Below are 12230 nucleotides of genomic sequence, written 5' to 3'. Positions count from 1 at the left end.
TGCTGCATTCTCAAGTGAGCATTAGGGCACCACCAATGCAAATTGTAGGCCTCTACTCTTGAAAATGTGATGCGGGTGGCGCTGTGCTCTAAACCACTGAGCCATGGGCTTGCCAATCAAAAGGTCGGCGGGGCAGATCACCGCAACGGGGTGAGCTCCCATTGCTGGGTCCCAGCTCCTGCCAACCTAGCAGTTCAAAAGCACCCCAAAAAGTGCAAGTAGATTAATAGGTACCGCTCTGGCAGGAAGGTAAACGGCATTTCTGTGTGCTGCTCTGGTGTTGGTGTTCTGTTGTGCCAGAAGCAGCTTAGTCACGCTGGCCACATGACCCAGAAAAACTGACTGCGGAGCAGACAAACGCCAGCTCCCTTGGCCTGTAAAGCAAGATGAGTGCCACAACTCCAGAGTCATTCACAACTGGACTTAACTGTTAGGGGTCCCTTTACCTATTACCCTTGAAAAAGCCAAAGGGGGAGTGCCCTCTACAGGAAAAGGATCCCACATCCAAAAAAAGGATGCCGTTTTCTGCCTCTTCAAGTGATAACAGTACCCATCTGCTGGTATCCTAGTACCCACTCAGTAACACCCTTCAATGGTACCTTCCATTTCCAGGTTTTCTCTCCAAAACAGCATCCCTGGCTACAGAGAATACTCATTGGCCTGTTTCAGGTTTTCCCCATTTGGGGTTTCTGGTGGTGTGGTAGAAATATGCTCAATCCCAGCCTGCCACCACAACTCCATTTTCAGTAAGGGGCCCTGAGTACCTGCAAATCGTGAGGTTGCCCAGAGTCTGATGGTACATCTCTTGTGCACTGGTGTTTCAGTTTTGGCTACGTAAGTATGAGCATAAGAATAGTCAAATTGGACTTTAATAGGTTCATATTAAATTTTGAAGTTGATCTGTGTCTTTGAGGAGAAGGTCTTTGAGTACTTCATACAGAATTTTGATATCCCATTTAAAATGTACGTGCAAGAAATTTAGTGAATTTATACCCTTAAATAAACATTTACCTATTGCTCACTCTAAAAAAAAAGGTTGTTTAGCTAGCCGATAGTTTTGCTTCCTCAACATATTTCATGATGCTTTTAAAACAATCCCCCCCCCCCCGCCCCAAGCAATGCTCTTCAGACTCTTAGGCTACTTCTAAAACAATCCCCTTTATTTATGTGCTTCTCACTTCCTCCAACCAACAAATTGCAATAAAAATAAAAAGAAAGAAAAGATGTCAATGTAGATGTTCAGTACTGCAAAAATATACTCATTAGGATTCAGACGATACTGGTCCCTCTTTCCGAGCATTAGTTGTGTGTCCACCAACAGATACTTTTTAAAAAAGAAAAAAAAGTCAGTGTATGCTGTCATTTTTATTTTTTTTATCCTAAATAACGGCTCTCTTGAAAGCAAATACCTAGCAGAAGAGTACACATTGTTAACCTACTACTCATTGTATCCCCCTAGCCAGTTTCTGATCTTCCTGTATGGGAAAGATGGGTCTCCTTATTAATGTCTTATCTAGGAATAACAGAAGCCACTTCAAGTTACAGAAGTCATTGTTGGCATTTAAAAAAAAAAAGTGAAATTAGCATGTAGAGTGTGTTTGCTCATAATACAGAATTGGATCCCGGAATGAATTAGTTGAACCCGTCCTGTTGAAATCAGTAGGACAAGTTGGTAAAGATTTTAATGGGAACTAAATGTGATTCACTTAGTTTGTATCCATTCCACTGTTTGCAACGCTATAAACATGAAAGTAAAATCCCACCCATACATATGTGTCAGGGCTGGCTCCTGGTCCCAGCTCACAGAGGACCAACGCTGGCTGGTATTTATGTACAAAGGTCTTTATTGAAGTACAGTTTCCATTTCCACGCCGCAGCGCTCCAGCTCTACGTCTAGACTTTAGACCGGCGAAGCTCCATCTGAGTCCCCGCCCCCTGTACACCAGTTTAAGACTCTAGCTTTACTCCACCTCTTCTTTCTCCTCTGGGTCCTGCTGCCCTCCGGGGCCCCTGTCTCCCTGGATTCCTCTGAGGCTGACGATGACGACCCCCCTGACTCCTCCCGCTCTCTTCGGCGGGCTTTAGGACCTGGCTCTCTTCCCGGGCTGCCCACTGTGCCTCCCTCCTGTACATTTGAACTTGGCGCGCGCGCGCGTTTAACTTTCCTGATGACCGTTTCCTCACTCCCCGACGGAGGTGTGGTCAATCCTGCCTCATGTTCTCCCGCTGGCAGCGCTCCACCTGATCCCGATGCCTGGGACTCCTCCCCCCTACTGCACTCTGGGGGGGACGTGGGCCCTGATTTCCAACTGCTACTCTCTGAGTCCCCTCTGCCCCCTTCTTCCCGAGGTGTCCCCCTGGGCACTCCCCTTGCCCTGACCATGGGAGCTCCTTTCTGTGAATCGTCCGATTCACTGGAAAGACTCAGAGACCTCGGATCGCTGTCATCGCTGACATTTCCTTCGGACTCCTCCCCCTCACTCTCCATTTCCTCCTTATCCTGTGCCTCTGCTCCTGAACCCCTGACAATATGTTTTAAAATCTGAAACTTTTTGCTCACTGGCTTTTTATCTTGGATATCTCTGATATCACTGTACCTCCAAAACAGGGATCAATTTCATTCTAGAAACTCAAGACAGTTTATTTTGGCATTAAGTGTTTAAGATCTGATTTCAATTAAAGATTCTTCAGTAAACACCATTTTTATCAAACTAATAGATACATAACCATCCACACCTTGTGGCCCTGTTCAGGTATCATTTGAACCATGGTTTATATGACAGTAAGCATCAGGCTTGAATATTTTCCTTCCCCTCCCCTTTGCATATGAGAAGAGGGGGAAAGAGTGAAATATTCTGTTTTCACTTTAAAACAAACGCTGCTTCCTTGTTACATATCAATTTGGAACTGTAGCTTTTACTCACTAGTTAAACAAGAACCAAAACATGCCTTCAATTTCAGATGTGGATAGAACAAACTTTGGTTCTCTGCTTTTATACATAATAGGGAACTGCAGTCTGGTCTAAAGTGAAAGCTTTCACCCTCTTCTCATAAACAAATGAGAACAGAATAGGAGCAGACAAGAATGAGGCTCACCAGAGGTCATTTCCTATAATTTAACTGATTTAGCGTCTGAACCCTGGTCCCCAGAGTCTTGTCTTCAACTCAGTGATTCAGAGGAAAATCAGTCACAAATATAGCTTCCCCACCCCGGTCATAGTTAATGCTATGAGTAAAAGTAAGATTTTTCTTTCTCACATATAGAGCATCTCAGTCGATTCAGCCTTCAGTTCCTTTAAGACTTACTATGCTAAAAATTAGTGTTCCAACGGCAGCATGTATTATTCGTAACCACTGCAAATACAGAGTTTACAATTAGCAGTATGCAAAACCAAGAAAACCAATTAGCATATTGGTATTCACACTGTTACTGTGAAATAGGAAAATGCTAGTAGTAGCAGCAGATGCCAGGGTTGTCAAGGCTGGCACAGAACACAGAGTAAGGTACAGACCCACTTATTTTGCAAGTGGGTGGGTATCAAGAGTGAACAAGTGAAGGCATGTGCCCCTGAGGCAAACAGGAAGGTGTCAAGCCACCACACCTGCCCACAAAATCTGACTGGTGTTATTCAGCTGCGGCAGTTTCCAGCGAGATCACACTGAACTCTTGCGAGATCTCACCAGAATCTGAAGCAGCAGCTGTGCAACTCCGCCAGGGGTGGTCAGCACATCTGCAGGGGAACCACCCCATGGGACTCCTCTGCACAAAGTGGCTGCTTTTGATTTGCCTCATGGTTGGGCAGGCCCTGCGTCTGTGCTTGCTAGTTTCCTGCATGGATTCTCTGTCCTGGGACAAAGACCACTTCAGGCCTATCCAGTGGGCCACTCAACCTCACCAGAGACTGAAGGAAACTTCATCTAATGTCATATGGCCCTTGGCCTAATTTCAACAGCATTCCGCAAGAAATCTGTTCATATCTTTGGCAGGAGCCACCTATCCTTCACCTTGTAAACCGCTGGGTGAAGAGAGGAAGGATGGAAGAAATATGGTCTCTCCCAGCAGTCTTTGTCTTTGCCCCCAAGGCTTTCCCCAACATAGAATCATATTACATCGCCAACCAAGTCTGCCACATAATCCCATATATTTTAGAAGACGAAACATTGGGCCCATTTGGAGAAAGACACCACTGAAAACACCCCACAACAGCATACCCATCTCTCCAAAACAAAATAAAGAGAATCCCCACAACACTAAACAGGTTCATACAGTGCATGGTATAAAAAAGTAGGCAAACTGCCCCCAGCCCCACTAACACCCCCCCCCCGGCTCACCACCCCACTATTCAACACGCAGCACAAAATGTCCAAACCAAAGGCCTACACTATAAGACTTCTACAGAAAAACTTGAACAAAGACAAGCTGATACAAGAAATACAAACTAGGCTAATGCACTAAATTCCCTGGCTAATGCACTAGCTGAAGTTTCTGAACCGTCTTTGGAGGCAGCCCTATGTGTAACACATTGCAGTAATCTCACCTAGAGGTTACCAGAGCATAGACAGCAGAGGTTAGGCTACCCCTGTCCAGATAAGGGTGCAGCAGCCTGAGGGTGATGAACACAGAAATGGAGAACTGAGATGGAAAGGGAATTCCTCCAGGTGAAGGTAGGAAATAAAGGAGGGAAGAGCTGCCTACTTCCCCAGAAAGGATTGTGATTCTCACATTCAGGCACAATGCGGACCAAGATCCTACCTGAAGACCCTTCCAAGGTAAAAACAAAGCCTGATTGGGCAGAATCAAAAGCACTTGCAGTATAATTCGGAGGGAAAGTCTAGCGCACAATAATTAAGGTACCTGAGTCGTCTTTAAACTTTGGTGAGAGGGGAACCAATACTGGGAAAGAGGAGAATGAAACAAGCTTGGAGGGGATGCAGAGAATAAAACACAAAGGGGTTATTTACTTCAAAAAGTAAAATGTTTTACTTACCATTGATTGCAGGATAGCACAAAAACATCCATAAATCAGCAAGACTAAATACAAAACTAGCAGTATTCCTGATGTGATCGTAAGGTCACACTAAAGAAAAAGAAGAGAGGTATGAGCACTTCCTGCCATGCAGATATGATAAGAAGAGAAATTGGTAAATGGGGAGGTTTTCCACCCAACCCATAGAATAGACAGTCACCAAGGAATATCAGGTGTTAATACATTTTCTTACCCTATCTTGCAAAGTATCTCAAGGGATATAGCTCGATACTTATTTGTACTGTATAACATTATTCTTGTTTATAAAACCCGGTAAAAAAAAAACCTTTCAGCATGGAAAAAACACACCAAAGTGGATGGAATAAGGGAGCACATTCCAACAGCAGAAAAATCCCTCTGTTTCAGAAGTCTGTTGATGCTTACCAGAAGGAAATATCATCGAAGGATATATCTTAATTTTACCACTTAGAAGGAGAATCTTGTGGGAAATCAAACAAATTTTAATATGGCATACACGCGGTTACTATTAATTAATATGCTAGTGTCTAGATAAGATGAAGTAGCCATACATAATAATATAGTAAATCAGAAAACTACTTTTAAGAGCCAATGCACTTAAAATTACATCTAGCCTTTCTGTGTTATGAGATACAAAATACAGAGAACCATATTATCTGATCAAATTGGAGTTCCTGAACTGCAACAAGGTCAGATAACCACAGAAAAAATGAGCTGCAAGCAATTTTTTCTGTCTTTCTTTCACAACTGAAATTTGGCCCCTTCTGTGTTACTCCCTTTCCACAATTTAAGAAGGATATTGACAAGCTGGAACATGTGCAGAGGAGGGTGACCAAGATGACTAAGAGTTTGGAAACCTAAACATATGAGGAACGTTTAAGGGAGTTGGGTAGTTGAGAAAACAGCCATCTTTCCATATCTTAAAGGGCTGTCATATGCAAGATGGCACTGACTTGTTTTGTCCAGCTCTGGAGGTGGGACCCAAACCAATGGATTAAAGTTACAGCAAAGGAGATTCCAACTAAACATCACAAAGAAATTTCTAATTAAACAGAACAGGCTCCCACGAGAGGTGGTGGACTCTCCTTCCTTGGAGGTTTTTAAGCAGAGTTTGGAAGGACATCTGTCATGGATGCTTTAGTAGAGATTTCTGCATTGTAGGCGTTGGACTAGATGATATTTGGAGCGCCTTACAACTCTACAATTTTATGATTCTATGTGAGCATTAGCTACAACTCTAATAAAGATAAGAATGTATGTATCCAAAATCTTACTACTGGAGCAATTAATAAACTCGTTTAGACCACATATAAGCAGCTATGCTGTGGCATACAAACAATTACAGTGGTACCTCCGGTTGCGGACGGGATCTGTTCTGGAGCTCCGGTCGGATCCCAAGGTTTCTGCAACTGGAGGCACCACTTCTGTGCACACACACACTGCAGGAGAGCAATAACGCAGAAATATACTTCCGGGTTTGCCGCTTACGTATCCCGAAGTTTATGTAACCGGAGGGATACATAAGTCGAGGTACGACTGTATACTCTAGCATCACTATTATGCTTTTGTCAACATGCCAACACAGAAATTAATAAATATATACATACATACAGTGCTTTTTTCGGGGGGGGGGGATGCAGAGGTATGTATACCCCTAAGCATTTTGTGAATCTAAGTTTGGCCACATTGAGGGGCAGTATTTCAATATGAGTAGGAAAATGAGAGAACCCTAAACATTTTTTTTAGAAAAAAGCACTACACACACGCACACACTGTAGCCAAGACCGTTGTACATCATCAAACAAGCTTGCTTGTCAAGAAAAAATAAAACAAATAGCGAGAGAAATAAAAAAGAAATGCAAGATGGCTTATGAATGAGAAAAGGGGCAGTACTGTCTAGCAAAGGAAAAGAAAAACTAAAGTACAGTGACCAGATTAAAAGAAAATATATCATTTACAGTGTCATTCCAAAAATGTGAAAACAAAGCACTTCCCAATAAATTTGTTTTATTATTATGTATAGCATTTCTCTCATATTTATGCTTTACCATTAAAATAGTATTACAGGTTTTCCTTAACCAATCAGTTACAGTAGGGAGAGTTTTGTTTTTCAATTTTTGTGCAATGCACTGTTTTGCTGTTGTTAGTAGTGTAGTAATCAGCTGTAAATCGGTATTCATTTACTTCAGAATAAAGAATCAAAAGGAGAGTTATTTTAGGATTTCTTGGAACATCATAGCCTCTACTTGATTCCAGCCCAAATATTTTAATCTGAGCTGTAGGCAAAAAATAAATAAATTCAATGACCACTGATATATATTGGAGAGAATGATATATGGTTCCTAAGTGTCAATTTGTGTTACTGATCTTTCTCAGTATTCTTTCATTATGCCAAAATATCACACACTGATGACATTTTTCAGATGACAGAGCAAACCTATTTTTAATTCTGAATTAGCGATTAATTTATCAAATAGTGGGTCAAGACAGTTAATAAATGATTGCTTACTTTTTTCTGAAGAGTAAAAGCGGCAAGTCCAAATGTCACCGACGCAGTGGCACCAACTGACCACATAACTGCATCAGCATCAAAGAAACTAAATGCCAAGGAAAGGTAACTGTTAATGTGAAACGTGATATGCCTAATTACACCAGTACAGCCAATTCAATTTATTGACCAACTACTTACGCTGCAATTGATCCAAGCAACATACCCTCACAAATTGTCTAAAAATAAAAAATAGAAATAATTATATGCAAGTGGAAACACATTACTATTATAGCAGAACATCCTCTCCATTTATTCAGCCTAGGAGGTTCTCCAATAGTGTACAGAATTCAGTGTATAGAATTCCCCTACCTTGCTATTTCCCAACCAACAAACCTAGATGCCTAATGGGGGATCCATCTGGGGATGGGGTTGTTATTGTAATAGTTGCTGTAGCAACTTTGTAAAACACATAATGTGGCAACTTTGCCACATAAAACTGAAGAGTATAACAAAGGAACTTTTAATACTGTGTGGGTTTTGCTACAACTTATCCCAAAACAGTTATCTTAGGTTTCAGTATTGTATTGGTGCTCCTCAGAAACCCTTCATTCCATGCACCAGTTCAAAAAACAACTTTAGTTTCAACTAACCTTACAGTTAACTTCATACACAGTGCCTGAGCAATTTCCAGTCCAGAGGGCAATCCCATCTGCAGAAGCCGTGAACTAAATCCAGCTGATTTAAACGTAATTTACTTCTAAGTACGTGTCTTTAGAAGGGAATGTTAGTCTTCTCTGAAAGGTGTTTCTTACTGGGAATTAGGATGCACCAAGTGGGATTACGTTCTTCCTATTGCTCAAAAGCAGAAAATGCTGTCGCACCAAAGGAAGTTGTCTAGTTCTCCTCCCCTGAAATCTGTGCTTGCATCTGTCTAAGCATCTGTCTATGCTGCCTAACGCTAAATGTAAGACAAAAACATCATTTCAGCTTTTACTTTTCCCTGTCAAAGGGGCATAGAACCTGACAAATAGCTTACCACAGTACTTTGCTAGAAAACCCATGAGGCAACCCAGTGCAGGGTGACCTAAATACTGTTGAGTACCTGTTGCAATAGTTAGGGAAATAGAAGTTAATGTGAATCACCTGCACCTTAGTCAATACAGTAGGCAGGCAATCAGCTTTGGCAGAAACTCTTAAGAGTAATTGAATGCTTAAATGGGAGGAACTTGTGTTACTTATATTTGCCTTTGGAAGCCAGAGCTAAGGAAGCCCCGTGAATCTTCTGCCATTGGGGAAAGGACTATATGCTTCTGTAGGCTCCACAGAAGCTAAGGAGAGCTTTTGCTACTGTCTTGATGCTTTCTATGTGTTTGCTCACTTAAGCAACAAAGAAAATTAAGTAAACACCCTAAAGTTTCCTGGCTATGCACCTGAAGTACAATCTGACTGCTGGAATAGATCTATGTGCTCCCTATCCTGCAATCAGAGGTAAAATAACATAATGGACAACAATGAATTTGGGTAACAACCCAATACTATGAAATTGTCAAGTTATCTCTGAAAGACACATCTCCAGCTAGGTGAAAGAAAACTTCTCAAACTTTTGTGCACTGCAGGAACCTGTGCAGCACCAGCAATCTCAACATTTAAACTGCTGCATAAAGGGACTGATGAGACTGGCAAAAAGTTGGAGGATTCTTCTCCCCTTAATTAGGAGACATAGAAAGAAGCACCTTCCTGTCCTGGATTCTATTTTTTAAAAAAGTCTTCAAAAACTCTCCAAAAGGACTACCTGTCAAAGAAAGGAATAAAAGTAAAATTATATTACATTTAAAGTACACATTACATTTATTACTGAACTGCCAATCTGTTGGCAGAAAAACAGAATAGCATCTAACTTTGTATCTATCATCCTGTGCAAATCTTAAGTCACATTACTCTTTTTTTTTTAACAGAGAAGCCCTACAGAAGGTGCATATTCTAGATTTTCCTTAAACCCATGAACTGGGCTGAGTTGGTTAGAGCATGGGGCTGGTAACACCAAGGTGGCAAGTTTGATTCCTATATGGGATCCTGCAGGGGACTGGACTAGATAATCCTCAGGGTCCCTTCCAACTCTACAATTCTATGATTCTATTAAATCCTGATGAAAAATAGGAGAGGTAAGGGCAAAAATGAGCTTCATTAAACAATATTGCTGAAATAGGTTCCTCTAAATCTGACGCATTGCTCCATTATCCATCCTCAATATCCTGATGGATACAATAGGCTGTCAATCTGCAAATTGTATACGATGAAGTCTGGCTAGTTTCAATTGGGAAGGGGAAACCCAAATTTGCGTTTGACCTCTAGCCACAGGGTAAGAATTCATATGAGCCCCTGCGGTACAACTTAAATTCAGGGCACCCTTGGGAAACAACAGACTTTGCCATGTGGGACTACTTTGGCTTTAATGCAGATGCATTCTGAATGGCAGGTTGACGAAACAGCAAGTTAAGCTGACAGATCAGAAAGCAAAGCTTCTTCTGTTTAAGTATATCTGCATCAAGCTTAGCAGAGTAGAGGTAGAAAGTTGATGCCCAGTAAAAGTAAAAGGACCCCTGGACAGTTAAGTCCAGTCAAAGGCAACTATGGGGTTGTGGCGCTCATCTCACTTTCAGGCCAAGGGTGTGAGCATTTGTCCGCAGACAGCTTTCTGGGTCATGTGGCCAGCAAGACTAAACCGCTTCTGGCACAACAGAATATTGTGACTGAAACCAGAGCACGTTTACCTTCCCGCCACAGCGGTACCTATTTATTTACTTGCACTGGTGTGCTTTCGAACTGCTAGGTTGGCAGGAGCTGGGACAGAGCAACGGGAGCTCACTCCATCACGGGGATTTGAATCGCCAACCTTCTGATAGGGAAGCCAAGAGGCTCACTGGTGCCCAGTATCAATACATTGGTCTTGGGTGGTGATTCATCAAAACCCAAAAAAATGTGCCCCAAGGAAGAAGCAGAATTGAACAATACCTACAGGGCTAGAGCTGGTTCAAGCCCCTCTTCCTCTTCTGATAAACCCTCCTAATACCTCTGTCCTGCTAATGCCTGGTGGAAACTAAGAACAGGTGTTCTGTGGCGTCCCGCTGCAGGCTCTGGTTTGCCCATCTACCAGGTCTTTTGCATACCAGATCCGATGCTGGCACTGCAGCAGTCACTGTGGAGATGTGATCAGGCCTCTGGGAGTCTGGAACCTCTGCCTTCTCCTGCCTGCACCTCTTTTGCTACAGCAGGACCATTTAGGCCATGTCTGGGAATGTCACTATTGGACTCAAAATGACGATCATGATCATGTGCATCAAGTGGATGAGAAGCAGCCAATTGAAAACATCTGTTTTTCACTCTGGCAGTGTACATTCTCATGCTCACAGAGCAGGAGACCAGAGAGGGAGGCACACTGCTTTAGAAGAAAAGGCAGTGTCTCCTTTTTTTTTGAGGCATTTGACTTATTACCGTATTTTTCGCCCTATAGGACGCACCGTCCCATAAGGCGCACCTAGTTTTTTGGGGGGGAAATAAAGGAAAAAAATTATTTCCCCCCCAGGCGCGGGGTTGGGGAAGCCCGAGCTTCCCCCGACCCCAGCCCCCAAACAGGCAGCTCTCTGCAAGCCGTGGGAGCCCAGTGCTGGCTCCCGCTGCTAGCGGAGAGGTCCGCGAAGCCTGGACGCGCTGAGCTCAGCGCGCGCAGGCTTCCGCATGCAGGCACCTCTCCGCCAGCAGCGGGAGCGCTCCCGCTGCTAGCGGAGAGGTCCGCGAAGCCTGGACGCGCTGAGCTCAGCGCGCGCAGGCTTCCGCATGCAGGCACCTCTCCGCCAGCAGCGGGAGCGCTCCCGCTGCTGGCGGAGAGGTCCGCGAAGCCTGGGCGCGCTGAGCTCAGCGCGCGCAGGCTTCCGCATGCAGGCACCTCTCCGCCAGCAGCGGGAGCGCTCCCGCTGCTGGCGGAGAGGTCCGCGAAGCCTGGGCGCGCTGAGCTCAGCGGGCGCAGGCTTCGGCATGCAGGCACCTCTCCGCCAGCAGCGGGAGCGCTCCCGCTGCTGGCGGAGAGGTCCGCGAAGCCTGGGCGCGCTGAGCTCAGCGCGCGCAGGCTTCGGCATGCAGGCACCTCTCCGCCAGCAGCGGGAGCGCTCCCGCTGCTGGTGGAGAGGTCCGCGAAGCCTGGGCGCGCTGAGCTCAGCGCGCGCAGGCTTCGGCATGCAGCCACCTCTCCGCCAGCAGCGGGAGCGCTCCCGCTGCTGGCGGAGAGGTCCGCGAAGCCTGCATTCGCCCCATAGGACGCACCCAGATTTCCCCTTCATTTTTGGAGGGGAAAAAGTGCGTCCTATAGGGCGAAAAATACGGTACCTAATTATGCTTACTATGAAAGGAAGCAATGAGGGACAGAGAAAAAGAGATGGGAAAGGTAAGCAGACAACTGAAAAACAAACAGACTTCCCCCCTTTTTCTTATTTTCCTTTAATAAAAAGGAAATTAACAATAAGAACACCAAATGGGAGAACACCGATAGAAGACGCTCTTTGAACTGGCAGGCCCTGGGGAAATAACACAAGTTGAAAGGCAAAAACCACTTCAGATCAAGGTAGTCCAAATAAATATATTAATTGTGTATATTAAATAATATTAACTATATTGCAAGCACTTTAATTTACGATGTGGACATTTAATTCAGTGTGTGGCCCATGGGTTCTGTGTCAAAG

At 44.0% G+C, this 12230-nt stretch overlaps 1 protein-coding gene across 7 annotated transcripts in view; it reads right to left on the bottom strand.

The window, feature by feature from the left end:
* Positions 1 to 1139: 1139 nt before the first annotated feature.
* LOC310660684 (protein lifeguard 1-like) overlaps positions 1140 to 12230 on the bottom strand; it is a 22203-nt gene continuing 11112 nt past the window's right edge. For 5 of the 7 annotated variants that reach the window (XM_083405631.1, XM_083405629.1, XM_083405633.1 and 2 more), the window contains exons 7-11: positions 7696 to 7733; positions 7516 to 7603; positions 4989 to 5078; positions 3307 to 3354; positions 1140 to 1324 (exon numbers count right to left, since the gene is read on the bottom strand). In XM_083405631.1, coding sequence (XP_083261757.1) covers positions 1175 to 1324; positions 3307 to 3354; positions 4989 to 5078; positions 7516 to 7603; positions 7696 to 7733 — 414 coding nt within the window. In that variant the 3' untranslated portion in view covers positions 1140 to 1174. Of the gene's footprint in view, positions 1325 to 3262; positions 3355 to 4988; positions 5079 to 7515; positions 7604 to 7695; positions 7734 to 9230; positions 9290 to 12230 lie in introns of all 7 variants that reach the window. The other 2 variants (XM_083405635.1, XM_083405634.1) reach the window with 2 other exon arrangements.

The sequence above is a fragment of the Podarcis tiliguerta genome (genome assembly GCF_965153285.1).
Source record: "Podarcis tiliguerta genome assembly, chromosome: 12".
Classification (NCBI taxonomy): Eukaryota; Metazoa; Chordata; class Lepidosauria; order Squamata; family Lacertidae; genus Podarcis; species Podarcis tiliguerta.
Note: the sequence above shows the minus strand (reverse complement) of the source record. Positions and strands in the feature narration are given on the sequence as shown.